Below are 21,821 nucleotides of genomic sequence, written 5' to 3' on the forward strand. Positions count from 1 at the left end.
AAAACAAACATCACACTATATAAATCATATTTGTTTTATGACGAAATTAAAAACATATAATTTACAGATTTTGTAATATCGATAAGGTATGTTTGTTTAGAATAATTAACGATAGTAGAAATATCATCGTTTGTGAAATATCGAGATATTGCCATCTCCTTAACTTCAGCGAGTCTGTCGACAAGTCGTGTGTGTGGTAGTGGTGAAAACTTATAAGTTTTAACAAATGCATTTAAAAAATCATTAAAGGGAAAATATAGCTAATAGTGATATATATAAATATTATATATAAAACACTTTAAATAATTCGCTAACACAGTGTACGCGTGTGCAAAGCAATAAATACAAAAATTTAACAAAGAGGTAAATGTGAAATTGGGCGTGCAAGAGTAAAGAAAATGGCGTAATCACGCACTCAAACCAACAAACGGCAACGCAAACGGAATCTACGCTCCCCAATCAGCCAGTCAGCATTTAATGGTCGTTCGTTCTTTCAATATTTGATTAAAAAACCAGAAATACATGTATACTTACGTACATATGTGTACATTTATATATGTATATATGTATATATATATATATATATTTATATATATATATAGTATATATATAATTGGTGTGAATGTGAAAAGTTTTAATAAGCTTTAATGTGAGCAGCGTAAGCGTTTTCAACGCAAGTTTCTGTGCAGCCATATTTGTTCCGTGAAAAATGAAAATGATATGTACATACATTCATGAATATATATGTGTATAGTACGTATTAACGTATATATGTATATATATAAAGAATTAACTGAAAAAAGAATCACTTCGTATCAGATCTTCGTCCCGTTGTTCGCAAACCCAAGCAATTTTCAACGATTCGTACCGTACAAACCAACGTCGATACGTCGTATTATGTACAATGTTCATACATACATACATACTTTCAATATCGACGATGGCATCACACAAGAGCGCACACGCATACGAACACAGACAAACCTCATGCACGCACGTACTACGTAGAGACAATGTGTATGTACATATGTATGTCTCGCCAGCCGCTGCTGCTGGTGCTGGTACATAACAGAGTTGAACACATAAGGGCTGGCTCAATTTATAAATAAGAGGCGAAGCATGTGCTGCGCAGCAACTGCGCTGTCGACTGCGACTGCATTGCAGCGCAAGGGATTTTATTACGTACAGCTCTGGCGAACATCAGTTCGTTGTTGTTGTTGTTGTTGTCGCTGTCGTTGGGTTCGTTTATATTTTTGGATATTTACATATGTATATATGTACATGTGCTCGAATTGGTTTGGTGTATGTGCATCTAGGAGAGCTCTCGTTAAATGCATATGTGATACGTAAAACGTAAAACGCGACGCTATACAAAACAACGTAACTGTTCGAACGGTTCAATTCCCACCCGCAACGCGTAATTCGCGTATGTTTTTTTGTCGCATTCCACTTGTACACATGTACACACACATACAGAGTTTAATGTCTTTGACCAGCAACAACAGCAAATTGCAATATTTTTCAGTGCATTGAAAGCAGACAGTGTCCTAAAAGTTAGCGTTTCAAATGTGTTATGCGCATCTGTAATAATCAATTTGAAATCAATAATCAATGCTATGTGAACAGTGAAACTGTAAATATAAATTCTCAAGTGTGAATCACATGGTGGATTGAAAAAAGTAAAAATCACTTGCGAAAAACAGCAGCAGCAAAGTCGCAGAAACATAAAAAAAAACTGTTTCCTTGAATCATATGGAAGATAACATGAGTCAAACGTGTCTGTGTGTTTTACCTTTTAATTTTCTTAGTCAGCCAATTCGAATAAACAGTTACTTTTGCAGATGGCTCAAACTATCTAGGGCCTTCAATTGTATCTATTTTTATCAGGTCGATATTGCTACAGCTTGAAGTCCAATAATAATAACTATATTATTGCGATCGTTGTTTGCTTATATCTTATCGCATCAGATGTAGGATAGATAATATTCACATACCACGCGACCAATTTGAAAAAAAAAAAATCAATCAGTGCTATACTTGTGTGCGTGACGTTTATCGAAGTGGTCTCTTCTTCTTCGTTGTGTTTAACTTTCGACCCCTACGTACGGTGGGCAAAGATTGAATATTTCATAAATGCGATCTGTGCCTTTTGTATCTGAGCTCTATCCGAGCAATAAATATTTAAACAAATGAAATGTTAATTTTGATCATAAATTGATCTATTGATAGGAAGTATTTTTAAATGATTATTTATAAGTGCAGCACTACTTGGGATTTCAATGCTTTGAATTTGATTTGAATATTGATTTGAAGTATTGGTATAAAAAAATTAAAATTTTTAATTTATTTTCAATCAATTATAAAATTAAAATTTTTTATTTATCAATTTTAATTAAAAATTTTTTTTTACATATTTTGCATATTTTTAAAAAACCTTTTCATAATATTATAAATGCATTAAGTTATTGTTCTTTGTCTCTAAACTGCTTCACCAGCTGCTGCGCTCGCTTCGATCAAAAGTGACCGACAGGCGACCGACTTATATCGCAGCAGCAGTACAACACACACACACAGCATCGCAGCCGAATGAACAACCCCAAAGAGACTCACACATACACATACGCTCTCACACATACAGAGGCGAATGGCCCTGCAGCAGCTTTCTTCTTCCCTTACTCTAGTTTTTGGGCAGCAAACCGGTTTTCATCCCTGTTGTTATGCGGACTTGGTTTTCATTTCATTTTATTATTACTGTGAAATCGCTGAAGAAATGAGAAAATGGGAAACTCACACCATTTAGGAAATGGCTCCATCGTACGGGCAAATGTTGGCTTGGGCAGCTTAGCATTGGGCCCGCAAATACAAAGTAATCAAATTTATTAGCTAATTGTTGTGGGAGAGGCAGTGGTGGAGGGGAGCGGGGAGCAACTGAAATATCGGGATTGAAACTTGTGCGTGCGTGCGTGCCGCTGCTCGTGTCTACCGAAGCGTTCGTCTGTCTCTGTTCGCAAAGCTCGGAACAACACGTAGAAACATTGGCCTATGTGTACACTAAATGTCTTTTGTACATATACAGATATTTATATATATATATATATATATGTATGAGTGTGTACAATGCATATATTAAATGCCGTAGCGTTATCGTCAAAAAACAAAAAAAAACTCATCAAATCAGCAACAACAACAAACTCAAATATAGCAAAATTATTTTTGGATTCGTTTTTGCCCGAACAACACGCAACAAAGTTGCACAAAACAAAAAATCCGATTGTCTTTAAAACAGATTTTGTCTGAATATACCAGGGCTGCAAAGCTTCGATCTATGAATTTAATTTTTTTGTGATTTCTATTTAGCCAAGTTATTTAAAATATTTAAGTTACATCTTATTTTTAATATAAAAATATTAGAAATATATAAAAAAAAGTTAATCACATTGTCTTAAAACCTTGATAATAATTTTATTTAAAGCAAGTATATACACTGTACATTAATTGTTAAAACATAGCCAAAAATGGGTCACATTTACTTGAATTATTTTTTTTATAAAATTTGCTGTTTTTTTTTTTTCATTTAGTTTAGACATCAATTGACAACCGGTTTTTAGTCCCTGTTGTAGCTGTGTGTATGTATGTGTAAACATAGTTATTCTCTGTTGTTTAATCAGTCAAAAACATGTTTCTTAGCAGCTGGATAGTGATTATATATTTAGGATTTTTGGTTTCAACACCTGCCGGCGGAATCATCTGCCTACCTGCGTTTGCGTTTGAATACACAGCATATATGCACACAACATTTTTTGTAAATTTCTCCTTGAGCAGTTGAACTTTGACCCAACTGCTTATGCCGAAATACAAAACAGAGAAACAAAACAACCTGCAAAGTGAAATTCGCAAAAAAAAAAATCCCAAAAGATTTCCAAAATACGAAATGCAACTGCACTTGCCCATGTGTGTGTGTGTGCGTGTCGGTTATGCGTGCATGTGTGTGCGTGTGCTCTCATTTTAAAAGAAACGACAAAAGACACCAACTGCGACGATGACGACAGAGAGACAGACGACCTTTTATTTACTTTTTGGCATAGGGAAACGGGGACCTGAAATCTGAGTACGTTGAACATCTGTTCCGAATTGTTTTTTTTTTTTTTGTCGGGCACAAAGAAGATTTCACCAAGAAATTATTGGAATACATGTTTCGGCCCATGCACACACAAGTAACTCTTAAAGTATATATATATATATATACATATACATATACATATGCATATACATATATATATATATATATATATACGTGCATGTGAATGCATTTATATAAGTGATTCGTGTGCGTGTGTGTACTGCATATATTGTATGAGAAAACACAATGCAAAGTGTGAAACAAGACTCTTTCTCACATACGTACCTGCTTTATTTCATTCCAGGTAAATCGACGACAACTGAATACCTAAAAGCAGCAATACAACAACAGCAACAATAACAGCTAGGGGCAACATCGAAGCAGCGGCACGCAGAATAAAGAAACAAGGAAACATTTGCACAGCAACCAACCGACGACAGCAACAGCAACCGACAAGAAAAACCACTTCAACAAAAGAGGATAACATATTGAAAGAGCTCTACTCACACATAACCACTCTCACACACACACATAGACGCAGACGCCAACGGAGCTGCCAACTTACACGTATGTACGTGGGAAAGTAAACCGACATCTTTTTACGACGTCGTCGAGTTTTGCAATCGGGCGAGAGAGCCACTGAGCTGAAGTTTAGTTCGACAAACACGCAGCAGGGCCAGGGCCAGCCCTTTGATAACATACACACATATACGCACGCATGTACGCCCACTGTGTAACGTAGACAAAGGCGATCGAACGAAAGAGCGCACGTAGCTGGACATTGCGTGAGCGCAAGACAACAAGTGAGAGAGGAGAGAGAGAGAGACTCTGACTGGCATAGAGCTGTTGCTGTTCGGCATTTCGGTGTTCGGTGTTGCTTAACAACCGTTAATACAAACTCGAACGCACAACGAATTTGGAAATCTCGGCAGTAGCGAGTCGACGAGCTGCGCGCATTCGTGAAAGTGCGTCGTTGTCGTTGTGCGTGTGCGTGAGCGTAGTCAACTTGGAGCCGCGCACTCACTCGACTGCATTTACGAAACACCAGTGTTGCCACATCGCTTGATCACATGAAAACACATAAAGCATAAATCCACAACGTAAACATAAACAGCAACAACAAGGAACCATACGAGAAGGACAACAAGTTGCAGCGATACACTCCAGACTTCAAATGAAAACATTAGTGCTCAGTCCAGACGATCTGCAGAACTTTAACAAGTTCATTTACGATCCAAAGTCAGCCGCTCAGTTGGCCGCCAGTGCGGGCGCCATTGCAGCAGCCGCCCATGGGCATCCAGGAGGCGTGCAGCTAGTGGCAGGCGGCACAGCAGTGCCCGTTTCCACGATGGGAACAGTGGGGGGCGGCGCATCCGCTGGCGCGGGCACAGTTAACAATACCAACAAACTAATGGCATTGCATTACTATCTGAATCATCAGGGCAACTATGTGGGCACCGCCCAGCCGACGGGTAACAGCAGCGCAGCCGCAGCTCATGCGCAGCAGCAACAGCTGCTCGCACAGTCGCAGACGCAGCTAAAGCAACTGCAGCTCAAACAGCCAACAATACACCAGCACCAGCAGCACATCAGCTATCATCATCACCATCCCTACTACCAGCAGCATCAACAGCAGCCGCAGCAGCAGCAGCAACAGACACAGCTGAGCCACAGCCATCCAGCTGCGCATCACGCCCAACACAAGGTGCAGGTGCAGGTGCAACAGCAACAGGTGCAAGCCAGTCAACAAAGTCATTTGCCGGTGCATGCGCTTAATCAGAACTCAAATTTCTCGGCGGCCAGCTCCAGTACAGGAGGCACTGCATCCAGCCACGCGCCCACTCAGCAATCGAACGGCTCCAGCGTCTCACCCACAATCATCAGCCATCAGCCACGCGGCGCAGTTGCAGTTGCCGGTGGCAGCAACAGCAATATAGCTGCCGCTGCAAATGCGCTGCTGCGTGCCACAGCTGCCGCTAGTGCGCCGAGCTCCTCGTCAGTGTCAGCATCAGCGTCCTCATCGTCAGCGTCATCGTCGTCATCCTCTTCAACGTCGTCCGCCTCGTCAACATCTGCGTCCGGCTCCGCCAACTGTGCCAAGAAACTGAAAACAGAGCCGCTTCTCTCGCAATACAATCAAACGGAGCGCCTCAACTTTGCCAACACGTACATCGTGTGGAGCGAGGAGCATTGGCGCCGTGTGATCTTCCATGATGAGCGACGCTTCAATTTGGATGGCCCCGATGGTTTCTCCTACTACTTTCACGATCTGCGCAATTATGAGCGCACGCTGTCGCAGCGGCCGCGCGGCAACTCCGTCTACATCTACCTGATGATCTGCGTCGGTGGCCCCATCTATCTGGAAGTCTCGTCCGCCAAGCAGCGTCCTGAGTCCTGCATCGAGGCCATCTTACGGGAGCGCCCCAACATTGTTGGCAAACTGGGCGGCAATACAGAGTTTGTGCTGCAGGACCACAATTGGATGTCGCACGCTCTGCCCACGGCGCAGGAGCTGCTCAATGCTGAGGGCTTAAAGACGCAAAAGTGGCCCACAATTGCCCACGACTTGAACATTATGGAGAACATTTGGGGCTGGCTGATACGTGAGGTGTTTGACGGTGGTCGCAAGTTCTCGCGCAAGGACGACCTCATCTTCCGCATCAAGGAGGCGTGGTCACGCCTGCCGCACGACCTGATCACCAACCTGTACAGCACGCTGCCGGAGCGGATCACCGAGCTGTATTACACTCAAGGCGTCTACACGAATTGTTGACAACCGACGCTGCAACATGCGAATGGATGCAAAGATGACAGTGAAGGTGATGCTAAACGTGAACAGGAACAGGAACAGGAATGGAAATGGGAGCGGACAGAGTATGGAAATGAATGGCAGAGGCTTCCTCGCACGGCAACAGCTGATTTTGCTCCGGCTGCTCCTCACGCGCATTATGTTCTAAGGGGGCCCCCAAGACGTTGGCGATTGCAAATCTTTTCGTACATTTAACTTGACATTTTTTGTGTATAGCTTTAAGATGTATGTGGGCATGTGTGTGTTTGTGTGTGTCTGTGAGAGTGTGTGTGACGGGGGCAACAGAATCTGTATCCTCATCCGAATCTGAATGCGAATCCATGTCCGTATCTGTATCTGTAACTGTATCTGTGTCTGTGTCTGGGATCTGCCACTGCCTGCATTCAACACGGTTTGGTTATGTATTAAACGGAAGTAGACGAAAGAGAACGAGAGAAAGAAAAAATGGAACAAAAGGAAAGCGAGAAGCTCGCACGCCACGTGTGGCAACACTGGTCACATGCAGAACCCCTCACAACCAGTGTTGCCAGATCGCTTTGTAATTAGTGTTTGTTTTATTGTTTTTTTTTCTGCAGCAAATCCCCGAACTTAACTTTAAGGGCTACTATTAGTTATCGTTTTATATAGAAAACTCCCCCTTACCCGGTACCCACCCCGACCCCCTCCCGCGCATATATATATATTTATATATATATATTAGTTACAAAACAAAAAGAAAATAATAATTATTTTATTTGCACTTAACTCATTTTGTTGATTGTTTTTAGTTATGCAAACGAAGTAGGCGAACAAAATTAATGCAAAGCGCGAGAAATAAAACTTGTAACTAAAGTATTATTTTAAGGCATAGTTTTTTGTTTATAGCAAATTACAAACATGAAACAAACACGAAACAAAAGAAAACTAAACTAAAAATCCTATCATGTAAAGTTGTTTACAAGCAAAAATAATGATTAAACTAATTATCAATGTAATTAATACTTATTAAAATATAATATATAAATTAAAGAAACAAAAAGAAGAGCAAGCGAAACAGAAACAGAGATCGAGAGGGAGAGAGAGCGAGAGAGCAAACAAAATAGTGTTAATTTAAGATTAAAAAATCAACTAATTGGTAGCTCACACTGAAGAGAAATAAAAGAAAACATAGATTTCATGCTGAACATATATTTGACAAAAACAAAAATCAACTCATTTAACCTATACACCTATTCACACCTAAGCATTAATAACCAAATCGTGATCCACTAAAAAATCCTGTCCAGCAGAAAAGTCCATTTTCTTTTCATGGCGGCGGGTTTTAGGGACATTCCGATTCATTAAGGGACATACAGACACCTATATGGATCGATATACGATCCGACGATATACATAAAGAGAGTACACACCGACATACACATATATACAGGACAAACTGCAACAAAGGGACTTGCAGGCTAACTAATCATCATCCTCGGAACTCTTGAATGAGAGCAGAACGTTAACCCAATTACCAATTCTCTGTAATTCAGCAAATTATGTGATTTTCCTTTTGTTTCGCTTTTCGCAATGAAATGTCAAAAAAAAAAAATAAAATAAAATAAAGAATGAAAAACAAAAAAAGGAATCAACAATCTTTATACATACACACATAATACATATAAAAAAGATATATTATGTTTAATTAATAATGAAATGCAATTACCAATAAAAACTACCAGCAAATACGTAAAAATTAATATAACAAAATTCGTGTTTTAAGAAGATTTTCCTTTATCCGAAATGGAACTTTCTTTTACAGAAAGATTAAATTGTGCTTTACTTGTTATTGCGCATAAACCTTAAGGTAATTTTGAGGTCAAAGCGATGAAACATGTTAAATATATATAACTTAATCTGGCTGCCACCTAGAAGCATTTTGGCTACATATTTATAACTAATGTCGAAATGTCTGTTTAGCTTATAGCAGGGTATTCAAAAGCTGGGAAATTTTATTGCTGTATTTGGGAAAAATAATTTCCCGGTACTTTTAATATGCAGCTTAAATTTAGGCATACTTGAAGCGTATTTTAGACACAGACTGAAGTTGCTTAAGAAGTACTCTATTTCATATTCGAAATGTATAGAAGAAGGATGCCCTTTCAGAGGCATGACAGTGCAGGCAGAAGCTGCAAGCTCAGTAGTTGGTCCATGCAGGGTTTCCAGGCGTAACTCCGCTGCGTCTACAAATTCGTTAAAGGGTTTCGCAAGCTCGAATAAATATTTGAAGTTCACTTTTATGGACAAACCTAAACATATAAACATTTACTTAGTTTTCATAGTTATACTTATACTTATCTTTAATATATAGAGCAGATAAATTTCTTCAATAAATAACCTTTTCCTGTGTATTGCAAGCAATTTGAAGTATATTTTATTTAAAACTTTTCTTGTGTAAAGTGCTTTATAAAATGTCATAAAAAACGTGTATAGATAATACTTTATATCTGTATGAATACATACTTTCATATACATATATATGTACTCGAATGCGAGCGTGTAGATATTTTCCATAAGAGACTATTGGCACGGCTTAAAATCGTGTGTAAACTACATATATATATAAAGATATAGGTAGATCATGCTATATAAGTGTATAGGCTAGGCACTTTAGATAAATAAAGCAAAAGGAATTCAACCTCGTAATTGTGCATTGTTGCATGGCTTGTGGAAACGCTATATAGATACATATATATATATACAATATGCATATATATATACTATATATAAATCTGATCATAGTTTGTGCGCATTTTTTAAATACTGTTTGGATTGTTGTTAGTTGCCTGGGAGTTAGGCTGGAATAATGCTGCGCACACAGGCTGGACTGCAGAAGGGCATGTCCTGTTTGACGCAGAAGCGACCGCCAATCAGGGACTTGGAGCACTGAGCACCTGCACACACAAAGCACGGTCCATGCCAGTGGATGTCGCCCCAGGCAACGCCCTGATCAGCGGGCCCAATTGGCAGCTGGCAGCGCTTGCAGGTGCCGGCATAGAACTTGTCGTAGCACTGCAGACACAGAGGCATGTTGGACTTCTCATCGGGTATGTACTGCTGGCCAGCCAACGGCTCGTCGCATTGCAGACAGCAGAAATGTTTGATGTGATACGTTGCGCCCTCGGCGGCGGTGTATTCCTTGGTGAAGATCAGCTCATCACAGGCCTTGCAGCGCGGTATCTTCAGCTTGATGGCCAAGTCGCGGCCACAGTACACCTGCCCGTGATGGAAGAAATAGACCAAGTCCGCCAACAGCTCGCGGCATGTCTGACACTTGAAGCAGCCTGGATGCCAAGCGATCTCTTTGCCTGCTCGCTCCGCCTTGACGGCCACCTCGCCGAACTCAATGGCCAGGCCGCAATCGCGGCAGCTGATGTTCGACACAGCCACTGTGCCTGTTGCTGCTGCATCTGTAAATAATTAATAGATCCATATTATATATATAGTAGTATAGCTAGTCGTTCGATTGATATGTTCTGCTTCACTTACCACCCGTTGCGTTTGAGTCGCCCAGTTGTAGCTGCTGGAATTGCTCCGACATGGGGGCACAGTTGGGATACATATTCATGTGCTCAATGCCTGGGATGCTGGTGAACTTGCCCAAGCTGGCGTTAAGGTCCTCGCCCGCATACCCAGGTGTTGATGGCTTTGAGCAGAAGCCCGAATCGTGACTTGCGGAGTTGGTAAGCATCTCGTTGCCGTAGCTAATGTCGCCGCCTGCACTGGCTGCATTGGCCATGTCTGCAAACAGCTTGTCGATGTCGTCCAGCAACTGTTCATCGTTCAATAGCCAATCATGCACCTGCTTGAGTGGTTCCAGCAGCTGGCACTGATCATGTCGTATGCCCTTCTCCTGCAACGTTTGAAACAGGCGATTATAGTAGGGCGCATTGGCCACTGCCGAGTGCAGCATGTTCTTGTCTACGCCGACGCGTTGCAGCTGCGCCTTGGTGGCAGGCGCCAGGCCATGGAGCTGCTGTAGATTAGCCGTGGACACTGGCGCTGAGGCAATGACAACAGAAGGAGCAGCTCGACCGGAGCGCACCTCCTGCAGCGCCTGCTTCAAGGGCTCTGCCTGCACGATTTGCGCAAACACCGGGTCCCGCTCGTAGTCAATATGAGCGGGCAGTCCACAATCATACAAAATGGTGGACACGCCTCCGAATTTGACACGTCGCATGGGCGTATCCTGACGCATTTGAGACCCAAAACGGGCCTGCACCGGATTCTTGAGCGGCAACGGCGAGTGGAATGGTGTAGATGGGGATGATTTCAGTGGTGTTGTTGCCATGGCAGGCGGGGGACATACTGTATTGATCTCCGCCCTGAACTGCGGATTGCTCACATACTCCTTGCGGAACTCAGAAATGGGACCAAGGCGGGCATCCCGTGAAATATTTAGGTTCTTCTCCTGCAAGTGGAAGAAGTGAAATTGATTTACTTAATAATGATAAGCAAAATAATTATAGACTAAAAGACAAGTTAGTAAAAGTTTAGAAGACAAGTTCCCATTTTCACTCATAAAAACTAAGACATTTTGAGCTAAACTCAGTTTAAAGAATAGCATGGAAAATTAATTTGTTGAATATAGCTTTCTCGAAATTTGGGGAAAATTAATTTATTTAACGAAACTTAAGTGTTTGGGTGAAAATGTATCGTAGAATCTGAACACATTTGAATATGCGATACAAGTAGATGCACCAAATAAAATTATAAGATGAGACAACACCTAAGTGTAGACTTAAAATTCACCACAAAAATGTACAATGAAATTACACCTAAGTATATATAGACGAAAAATTCACCACAAATAAAAGTATACGATGGCATTACACCTCAGTAAATTGTAACCTCAAATTCACCACAAATAAAAATACAACAAAATATAATAGGGGAACATACCATGTATGGGGACAATACACCACAGAAATACTCAAATTTTTATAAACTGCAATTTAAGCAACACAATAACTGGTTGCTATGACACGAAAGACTTCAATTGTGCGAGTAAAAAAAACCCTATTTTCCAATAAGAGTAAATGATTTTTTCCAATAAGCATGCAGAATGCAAGTATTAAAATTTAAATTTTTCTCAATAAGGTTACTTTAAAAACTTAACAAGACCTTAAGCATCGCTCTTACCTTCAACGTTCCCAGAAGTTTATCGTAGATGACGCCATGCGTAACGAGGCTTTGTATCGAGGGTCTGCTAATGCCCAACAACTTGACTTTGGTTTCTGCCCGTAAAGCGGGATGCGCATCGAATTCAGTGGTGGAATCGCTCAATGGCTCCGCAAAGGCTACTAGGAGCTTGGGCTGAGCGTGTGCCCCTTGCATAGAAAGGGCATTGGCCAGTTTTGGATTGGATAACAGCTCGTTAAGCGTGGCATCCGCAACGGGCGCCACTCCTAGCGAGTTGAACAGCTTGCGAGCGACGTCGGACACGGCTGGCGCTGCCGGAAGCTGGGGCGGCAGAATGTGCTCCACTTGGCCATGGCTGAGGCGACCTACGCGCACAACGATGCCCTGGCCAACGCATTGATCACGCAGCTTTTGGACATATTGCTGCAGCTGTTGGGCCTCGGTCTCTGTGAGATTGTCGCAGAGCGCGGCGTCCAGATCATGTGGCGGCACCTGGAACTCCAGCTGCTGCTTGCGCTTGTGGGCGGCATCGCTGCCGGCAACAGGAATTTGAGCAGCTCCCAGTTTTTCCATGTAATCCGATATTACGTCCGGCGCCGCATTCGGTGGCACCCACTCCACCTGCACGGGCTGGCTGGCCAGAGCCTTAATCTTGATGTCTGTGGGAAAAGTGTTCACAAATTTTTACATATATTAATATCAAAATTTGTACTCACATGCTGGCTTGGCTCGTATCTGGCCAAGAATCTCGAACTGCGCCCAACCAGTGGCATCGTCGTCGGTGCACATGTGCTGATCCTTGCGGCACATACAATTGCGACAGACCTTGCGCCAGAAGTGCAGATCCAGCCCAGGACACTTGTCCAGGCACTCGCCACATGGAGCGCCGGCTCCGGACTCGTGGCCAAGTTTCGAACGTTTCAACATTTCGCGTCGGCTCTCCAGCTTGGACAGCCACTCTGGCGCCGTGGGCGTCTCAACGCATGAGTTCGCGTTGGCATTGTTAGTTGCGGCGTTGGGCATATTGTTAATGAGTCATACCTTAAATACCGGTCATTAATTCCACTTGTTAAATTAAATGAAAAATCAAATAAAATTAAAATTTCGCAAAGACAAAGCACCGAGTAGTGTGACTGTTCGCGGTTAACGCAAAGTTACCAAAAAACCATGGCTAAATTGCAGCAATAGTTCGTTTCGTTAAGTGTGGATTCATTTCGCTTAGTTTAGACATCAACCTTTAAGCGCTCTCGCACAGCTGATTTTCGTATTTCGAATTAAAGCTAACTTGGCTGCAGCTCTCATTCGTTGTGCATTGTTTTTCGCAAATCTGCAGCCCTCGCGAAAACCAAAACTTTATTGCCAGCCATTGCATAAAAAAAACATATTCCGTGCAAAAACGTTTAAAAAAACTGATTTAAAATAGGCAAAAACTGAATGCTTATAAGCTATAAAGTGAAACACTATAGAAAAACTGTGGAACTGAAGGATCTTAACCGATTTGGCGACAATCTCAAGAAAATGCAATAAATGTATGTGTACGTAGGTGGAAACAACTGCGTCCCACTGAAAAGTGAAAGTGCAGCAAGAGGACAGACAACGAAGACGACAAACGGACGGTCGTACGGACGGACGGACGGACGAACGAGCCAAAGAGTGGCAAAAAGTGGCCAACAAGCTGACAAAGATAAGAAATCGTGTACAACCAAAGCAGCAATTGAAATAAAAATGTTTTAATGTGCGTTTTTACCGGTCTCTACTGGCTTTCGGCAACAAATTGACTTTGAATTTCGCACGGTGGTTGTTTTTGCTTTGCTGTATGCGTGTGTGTATGTTTTTGTATATATATATACATATATTAGCGGGTTGGTGGGGACGAGAAGTAGCTGCATTTGAATTTGAATGCGCTTATGAAAACTGATTTAAATGAGACTTTGTCAAAGGGTTGAAATATAAATATATATATATATATATATATATATATATATATATATATATATATATATATATATATATATATATATATATATATATATATATATATATATAAATGCATGTATATATCCATATACATACGTATTTGGATGTGTACTTACATTTAATAATTAATTGATTGATCATTGTAGCTGCCGTGAGGGTCATTGAATATCCATTAGTCAAATCGAACGCTGATTGTTGCCACCTGATTGACCCATAAGCATGACCGAAAAGTACGATAGCAACGGCGACTATTCCGCATACAACGAGGACGACAGCAATGAGTATGTTGGCGGAGGAGGAGGAGGCGGCGGTGTTGGTGGAAAACCTCGTAAGAGCATAAGCAGTGGCGGCGGCGCCGGTGCCCATAATGGCGATAGCAGCGTCCACGATCATCGCGATCGCGATCGTGATCATGGCGGCCCCGAGGGCAGTAGCAATGTGCAGTTGAACGAAAAGGCCAGCGAATACATACGCGATTGCATGGCCGAGAAGAATCGCATGGATCGAAAGTTTCCCATTGCCGAGAAGCTGTTGGAGGGTGGTAAGCGTGTCTGCCAGTTTTTTGTAAATAATTAAATTTTGTTTCTTGTAGAGATTGAAAAGGTGCAGACAACTGGACGCATTCCGTCGCGGGAACAAAAATACGCTGACATATATCGAGAGAAGCCGCTGCGCATATCGCAGCGCGTGTTGGTTCCCATACGCGAGCATCCCAAGGTGATTTACAAGAGATACCTCTTATAAATTATACAGCTAGATATTTGTCATACAGCATATGCGAGAGTCAACTATTTTAGCCACTACTAGATCTATTCCAATTGGCTTCAGAATTGTCATTGATGTTATCCAATTAAAAGCTGTCAAGCTGCTTGATCCTCTTTAATCAGTTACCTAAATGTGTGAGATATTTTCACAACTTTTCTAACAAGTATAGCTTAATGTATTTAAATATTTTAAATACATTTTAAGTCTAGTCAGATAGTTGCGAATTGAACCTTTGGCAGCTTCAAGCACGAACTAATTCAATTTCTGTCATTATAGTTCAACTTTGTGGGCAAGCTGCTCGGTCCAAAGGGTAACTCGCTGCGTCGCCTGCAGGAGGAAACGCTGTGCAAGATGACGGTGCTTGGTCGCAATTCGATGAGAGATCGTGCTAAGGAAGAGGAATTGCGCAGCTCTAAGGATCCCAAGTATGCACACCTGAATAGCGACCTGCACGTGGAGATATCAACAATAGCGCCACCCGCAGAGGCATATGCGCGCATCGCGTATGCCATGGCTGAGTTGCGCAAATATCTGATACCGGACAGCAACGATATTATACGGCAGGAGCAACTGCGGGAGCTGATGGACAGCACTAGCCTAAATGATAACGACTCCAATTCTAAAAGTAGCTACAAAAAGATGGGTCACATGCAGAACGCCAACGTTGGTGCTAATGCCATGGGGGGTCAGGGTCCGGTTAATTCCAGTAGTGGCGGTGCAGGTGGCGTCGGTATGGCCAAAAATTCATCTCATCACAATTACAGGTAAACGTTGTTGATATGCAGTTAAGGGCTTAACCTAATTGAAATTTATTTCAATATACAGAAGCTCGCAGCAATCGTCGTTTAGCAAAAATGTTTTAGCTCCCAAGCAGAAGGTCATGTCTATACTTGAAAAAGCCAGAACAGCAATGGATGAAACTTATGGGTGAGCTTGAAATTGATAATTTTAATCCCCAATTACTTACCATTCTGATTTGCCTGGGTAAATTGTAGACGCGGCTATGAGGACGGCATTTCCTATGATCCACATCAGTCCTACGACGCCTACAGCTATGCATCGCACGGTGGTCACGGTCACGGGCCCCACGGGCCGCCCAACAACATTTTGGGTGGTGTTGGCAACATCAGCGGCGTAAGTGGCGGAGCACGTGGTGGTCACTACGAGACTCAAGATTATGAAACGGATTACTCTCGACGAGACTACTACCAGCATTCACCCGGATATGCAGGTACATAAGATGAGATTAAAGGGGAGAAATACGATCTATTGTAACAGAAGACAGCACTATGCTATTCGAAAGCTATAATTCCACTTTTCATCAGTCAACTGCAAATTAACTATTGCTTTTGAGTTTGTTCTCTGGATAAATTATTATAAAGTTATAAGTTTTTTAAGTAGTTTGAGAATCTAACAACGAGAGTCCGAATATGTGTACGTTACCAGCTAGTAATTGAATGAATTATTGCCTACGCGGACAACCTCAGTTTGCCAGCCTTACATAACAAATTAGTTATTAACAGTGATCGTACAATGTGATGAAAATTGTAATATAATCATTTTGTATACTTTGCAGCTAGCGGCTCTGTGGCGCCTTCAAATCCAAACAATGCAACAGGTATAAATTCGAATCACAACCGCAGTCACGTTAACAGGTGAAATTTGCTGGGTTCGAGAAATGCCAGCAATGGAGATGGTGTGAGAGGCACAAGGAGTGCGACAAGTCCTATACCGAAAACCCATAATCTGACCATTAAAGCCCGATTCGTTACCAGCAGCAGCAGCAGCAACAGCAACAGCAACCACAACAACAACAAACGCAACAGCAGCTTTGAAAAAATGGAGTGCACCAACAACCATAAGCAGCACAACAATAAAAATAACAACAACAGCGGCTGCCTCCAGGTAACAACAAGAGATGACCCATATTGCAATAACTTTGACTTGATATACTCTGATAATAATAATGAGTATTTTATGATACAGAAGCAGAAGCAGCAACAACAGACACAACAACATACTCCACAACAATCGTTGACAGTGCAACATGAACAACAGCAACAACATTCACAACAAAATTACCCACCGCACAACAGTTACAACAACAACAACAATCACTTGAATAGGAGTTACAAAAACAATGTGAACGATAAGAAAATGAAGGCAGATCCAATATGTTCCCAAGCGAATGCGATGTATGGCCAAATGACTGCTGCAGTTGCCAGCAAACGCACCATCCACAGCAACAACCACAACAACAATAACAGCCAAAACAACAACAACAGCAACCACATTCACACATTAGGCAGCAAAAACAAGAACAATATGCAACATACCCAAAACAACACAACTTTAACTGCGTCCAGTATGCTATTAGTAAGGTATTAAACATAAAAAAAAAAACAAACTAAAAAACAGTTTAGAGCACAATTAATCAAATGGATATTACAACCATCCCATGTTCAGTCCAGTACAGTATTCCTTCATTATTCCTTGCACAACCAAAACGCATGTCACGGCCACTATCTGATATGTAAATACGTAGACAGAGTTCATAATAATGCCTGCTGGTTGCAATATACATATCCAGTGCATATATATATATATATATATATATATATATATATATATATGTAGATATATATGAATATATACTTAATTACATAGAAATATTTATTGCCACGATAAACTATTTATTTGCATTCGCAAATAGCCGCTGCTGACTTAACACACAATACAAACACAATTGACATTTCTCTAAATACTCTTAATACTTGCATTCTCTTACAGCCCTTCCATTCCTTCGCTTCATATTCGTGAGATTCCGTTCTTGCCAGTGCAGTTTCTCTAAACCACATACAAAACTAAACAGATACAATAACAAAATACAACTAAACAATAACAGAACAAAAACGAAAACAACAAACATCAACAGCAACAAATCGAGAGCAACATCACAAATACTTTGTACACTAAATGGAAAGAATATTTACAAACGAAAACCTTAAGATATATACATACTTATATATACATACGTGTATATACTAAATACAAACATATACAATATATACATTAACAAATTAATATATAAATAATATATATATATATATACATATATATATTTTTTTGAGTGCAAGGAAATCGTTGGATGATAATACAGCTGGATCTACAAATTGATATTTTAACCTTGTGTTGGCTGATGGACGATGGACGACAGACAATTTATGCCAAGGATATATTGTCCGGTTTTTTAATCTATATTTACACGAAGAGCAAAACATCTTTAAGATATTCGTATTAAAAGTGCGTGCATAAATAACAAATTATCAAGAGATATAACCGTTAAATAATTAGATAAGCACAGCTTAAAGCTGGCTATGATACTTTGACTTACATATATAATACAAATAATACTAATATATATACATATATTTATTATAAATCTGCTTAAACAACAAAATGTAAACGTTTCTCGAATGCGTACGTACATATATGTATATCCATGTATATTCTGCTCGATCTTCAGAATAGAAAATGCATTTCCTGAAAGCTAAATTCAGTTATAAAATAGCAAATCAATTCGAATATCTATATAAATTAACGGTTATTACAAATGAATTATTACAATAATCCTACATTATTATCATTATTTTACTTGTTAACATTTCTACGCTGAAGATCGGGCATACAAATATATATTTATATATATGTATGTGTGATTAAAGTGCAGTAGGGCTGGAAATCTATGAGATTAATTACTTAAAACTATATAACTGGGCACACTTAAAATAAATTAAATATAACTATATATACAAATACAGAATTGAATATTTACATTCGAACTAAACTAAACTAAAAGAACAAACGATTGACAAAATAAAAATAACAGTAAAGCTAAAATTATATTTATGAAATATTAATATGTATAAATACTCGATAACTTAATATACAATACGTATTTATATTATTCAGAAATTGTGAGACGAAGCCCATATGTGGATAATGCTGCAAATGATTACTTTATTGAAACAAAAAAAAAAAAAACTAATTTAAAAGAGAAATAATACTCATTGAATTTACATAACTTGATGTGCGCGAAGTCGAAAAAGCTCAAAACATAATTCCCAATTGTATTTTCTACTTTAGTAAGCTCTAGTAAACTAATTTATTGCAAATTGCCTGAAAATTGTGTGATGAAAAGCAAAGATATTTCCCAATCAGAAATATATAGAACATGCCAAAATTAAAATAGATTTGGAAAAAGTTAGAGAATGAATGACAGTTTGTGCCAAAATGTAATCAATGGAGCAATATTGTTGTCTGAAACACAATCTTCCAGTTTGAACGACGAAGTCAAACTACGCAATTCATCAATACTTACGAATTCCCCTTAATTTGATTTTCTATTATTCTAATTATTATTTTGTATGACTTATAAGCTGAGCTAATTGATATATGATTAAATATATAAAAACATAAAAAAACTCTAACCTTTTGTTAGTGAACTGTATTCATAACAAAATCAGATAATTGAATATCTTGTCCAAAAAAATGAAAATAAATAAGAAAAATATTTACTTATAACCATGTGAACGTTAAATTGTTAAAAACAATTAAAATCTAGTTTGTAAAACAATATCAGTAATAAAGAAGAAGATACATACATTTATTTCAAGTAATTATTGTTATTATTATACAAATAATAAACAAAACATACTTAAAATCGGTTCCCAAAAACCTTAATACTGAACTTAAATTATATATATATTTATATGTATATATATATATAAATATAATATTTAAATTGAATGGCAACAAGTTAAAATACAATTTACAATACAAACAATAATATTCAATACTAAACAAAAAACTTCCCCGCCCTAAAACAATTAAACAATAAAGAGAAACAAATATTGAGTTATTCTCATTAATTATTTCATGTAAAATTAAATAATGAAAATAATAATAAAAATATTTAAAATGTATGCTGAAAATCTTTTTGTGTATTTATTTATTTCAAATAAATCAAAATATATTTAATATATTTTGGTGTTTTGCCAATGACAATTTTTTGAACTTCTTGCACTGCTATAAGCTGCAGGCTATGCCACCATTTAGCGAAGACACACACCATAAGAGATAAATATCCATAGTGAGTTCCGTTCGGATAAATATTAATTATTATCCAATTATTTTTAAATCGCAACTGAAAGCGAACTGAAGCCACAAATCATTTTTTATATAAAGTGTATGTTTATTTTTTATAATTTATTCAATAATCTTAAATTAGTTTTTATATTGCTGCACAATAACTGACTAGAGTAAATTGACTTATAACTAAAATTTTTATTATATATTGAAACTCAATATATTGTGTTAGAAGTTCCGTCTCCTGCAATTTTCGTTTTACGTACAATATAATTGCAGTAAATTGACTAGAATGTCCCAAATTGGGATTTGTTAGTGCTCATTTGGTTTAAGCATGTAATAGCCCATCGCTCTGGCTTACTAGCTTTCCGAGCAGCGCCTTGTACAGTACTGATTCCGTGGAGATACCCTCGCTTTGCAGAAAGAGCAACGTTTCGCGTGCACACATGGCAAAGCCCAATGCCTCGGCTTCACTTCGTCGATCTGGGACTATGGCTTGAGCTGGAGCTATGGCTGCTACCTCGGCATCCGCTTGCACCTCCTCGTCGCTATCAAACGCATCAGCCTCCCGCTCATCCAAGTCCTGTTCAAATGAATCCAGCTCTGATTGCAGCTCCATGATCTTTTGCAGTGCCTCCAGCAAAATGCTATTGGGCGCATCGCCAACATGGATGGCTGGACTATGGGACTGCTCCACTGGCGGTGTATTCGATCTGGAATCCAATTCTAAGCGATGGCGCTTTTCGCCAGTTGACTCAGTGTCCACATCCTGCTGTTGCTGCTGGTCAGCTTGCTGCGATCTAAGCTGATCTGCACGTTTTCGTTTCATAATCAATTTTCCGGACATAGGAGAATCTTCTTCAGTTTTGGTCGTGTCCCGAATATATCCTGTAGTTGGTTTTGCTCCGCGGTACAACCTTCGTTCACCTGGCGATCACAACAACTGAACATCGAACATCGAATGCACCCCAGCCAAGCTGTTGCAGGGAGCGCGATCCTGAAAGCAACCCCAACCAGCCATAAGAGACAGACGGGCATTAGGGGATGTGCCCAGGCTGGAAATTAAAGGCAACCGAAAAATTGTTGCAGCTGTTTAAATTTGTCGGCCGCTGCCGGCAGCTGAAGCGGGAAGGCAACAGGATATAGGCAGGATATGTGCGCTGCAATCGAAAGCAACCCCTGACAATCTGCTCTCTAACTGCAGCGGCCTGCTATCTTGTCCTCGTCCCGCTCACCCTCGCCCAGTTATTCCGTTGTCTCGTGGCCGTTCCTATGTGTCGGCTATCCTCGCTTTCGCTTCCCCTGCGCCCTAGCAGCGATGCATAGTGTAGCGTATTTGAGTGTCGCTGCTAGCCGGGCCAAGCATTTGCAGCTGGCACGCTTCACAGCCATCTCTTCGATTCGATTTCGATGGCTACAGACTACGCTTTGACCTGTCATTGTAATGATAAGTGCACACCCTATAAATACACTGAAAATCTAGTTTCACATAATATTTAAACTGTTATTCCACTCTTAGGCATTACTAAACATTTTATATTTCATGAAGCTGATAAAAATAATAATTTGTAACAATATTAAATATATATATTTGTTAATTTTTTTTATTTAGAAAGTCTATTGTTCTAAAGCAGTCTATTGATCAGCTTTAAGCTTTTGTAGTTTAATTAAAAAATAATAATTTAAGAAAAATTAGTGTTTCAAATAAAATAAAATAATATACATTTTTCTCAGTGTATTTTATAGCAAACAACATTAAAATGGCAAAAACATATACAGTCAAAATAAAAATATTTTTTATTAGAATTGCTTCTTCTTAAACTTATGATTGATTTGATAGTC

General features: G+C 39.7%; 4 protein-coding genes across 6 annotated transcripts; 2 read left to right on the top strand and 2 right to left on the bottom strand.

The window, feature by feature from the left end:
• Positions 1-163: 163 nt before the first annotated feature.
• LOC115483817 (alpha-protein kinase 1) lies at positions 164-7,003 on the top strand. Its single transcript, XM_030226169.1, has 2 exons — positions 164-363; positions 4,425-7,003. Exon 2 carries the CDS (start codon positions 5,295-5,297, stop codon positions 6,891-6,893), a length of 1,599 nt encoding a protein of 532 aa, XP_030082029.1. The 5' UTR covers positions 164-363; positions 4,425-5,294; the 3' UTR covers positions 6,894-7,003.
• Positions 7,004-9,315: 2,312 nt separating this feature from the next.
• LOC115483803 lies at positions 9,316-13,237 on the bottom strand. Its single transcript, XM_030226122.1, has 4 exons — positions 12,806-13,237; positions 12,090-12,748; positions 10,437-11,358; positions 9,316-10,357 (listed from the first exon to the last, which is right to left on the bottom strand). The coding sequence occupies exons 1-4, from the start codon at positions 13,110-13,112 to the stop codon at positions 9,741-9,743; spliced, it is 2,505 nt and encodes an 834-aa protein (XP_030081982.1). The 5' UTR covers positions 13,113-13,237; the 3' UTR covers positions 9,316-9,740.
• A 161-nt stretch (positions 13,238-13,398) lies between these two features.
• Positions 13,399-17,882, top strand: LOC111600530 (KH domain-containing, RNA-binding, signal transduction-associated protein 2). Of its 3 annotated transcripts, none has more exons than XM_023316664.2 (9): positions 13,399-13,618; positions 14,213-14,607; positions 14,659-14,783; positions 15,108-15,595; positions 15,657-15,758; positions 15,827-16,062; positions 16,408-16,736; positions 16,818-17,212; positions 17,622-17,882. In XM_023316664.2, exons 2-7 carry the CDS (start codon positions 14,286-14,288, stop codon positions 16,488-16,490), a joined length of 1,356 nt encoding a protein of 451 aa, XP_023172432.2. In that variant the 5' UTR covers positions 13,399-13,618; positions 14,213-14,285; the 3' UTR covers positions 16,491-16,736; positions 16,818-17,212; positions 17,622-17,882. The 3 variants fall into 3 exon arrangements, with proteins under 3 accessions (XP_023172432.2, XP_023172434.2, XP_023172433.2); XM_023316666.2 differs by having other exon boundaries at positions 16,821-17,212; XM_023316665.2 differs by lacking the exon at positions 13,399-13,618 and adding an exon at positions 13,673-13,915.
• Positions 17,883-20,307: 2,425 nt separating this feature from the next.
• LOC111600549 lies at positions 20,308-20,826 on the bottom strand. The gene has a single exon (XM_023316694.2). The coding sequence runs from the start codon at positions 20,824-20,826 to the stop codon at positions 20,308-20,310; it is 519 nt and encodes a 172-aa protein (XP_023172462.1).
• Positions 20,827-21,821: the final 995 nt, after the last annotated feature.

This window comes from Drosophila hydei, unplaced genomic scaffold (assembly GCF_003285905.1).
Source record: "Drosophila hydei strain 15085-1641.00,03,60 unplaced genomic scaffold, DhydRS2 tig00000060-arrow-pilon, whole genome shotgun sequence".
Lineage (NCBI taxonomy): Eukaryota > Metazoa > Arthropoda > Insecta > Diptera > Drosophilidae > Drosophila > Drosophila hydei.

Excerpts from the sequence above, each read along its gene's own strand:
- LOC115483817 (XM_030226169.1), top strand. The coding sequence starts at position 5,295 with ATGAAAACATTAGTGCTCAGTCCAGACGATCTGCAGAACTTTAACAAG.
- LOC115483803 (XM_030226122.1), bottom strand. The coding sequence starts at position 13,112 with ATGCCCAACGCCGCAACTAACAATGCCAACGCGAACTCATGCGTTGAG. Across the intron at positions 12,749-12,805 it reads GATACGAGCCAAGCCAGCAT|ACATCAAGATTAAGGCTCTG; the intron begins GTGAGTACAAAT and ends CTTTTCCCACAG. Across the intron at positions 10,358-10,436 it reads CGACTCAAACGCAACGGGTG|ATGCAGCAGCAACAGGCACA; the intron begins GTAAGTGAAGCA and ends AATTATTTACAG.
- LOC111600530 (XM_023316664.2), top strand. The coding sequence starts at position 14,286 with ATGACCGAAAAGTACGATAGCAACGGCGACTATTCCGCATACAACGAG. Across the intron at positions 15,596-15,656 it reads TCATCTCATCACAATTACAG|AAGCTCGCAGCAATCGTCGT; the intron begins GTAAACGTTGTT and ends TTCAATATACAG. Across the intron at positions 16,063-16,407 it reads GCATTCACCCGGATATGCAG|CTAGCGGCTCTGTGGCGCCT; the intron begins GTACATAAGATG and ends TATACTTTGCAG.
- LOC111600549 (XM_023316694.2), bottom strand. The coding sequence starts at position 20,826 with ATGTCCGGAAAATTGATTATGAAACGAAAACGTGCAGATCAGCTTAGA.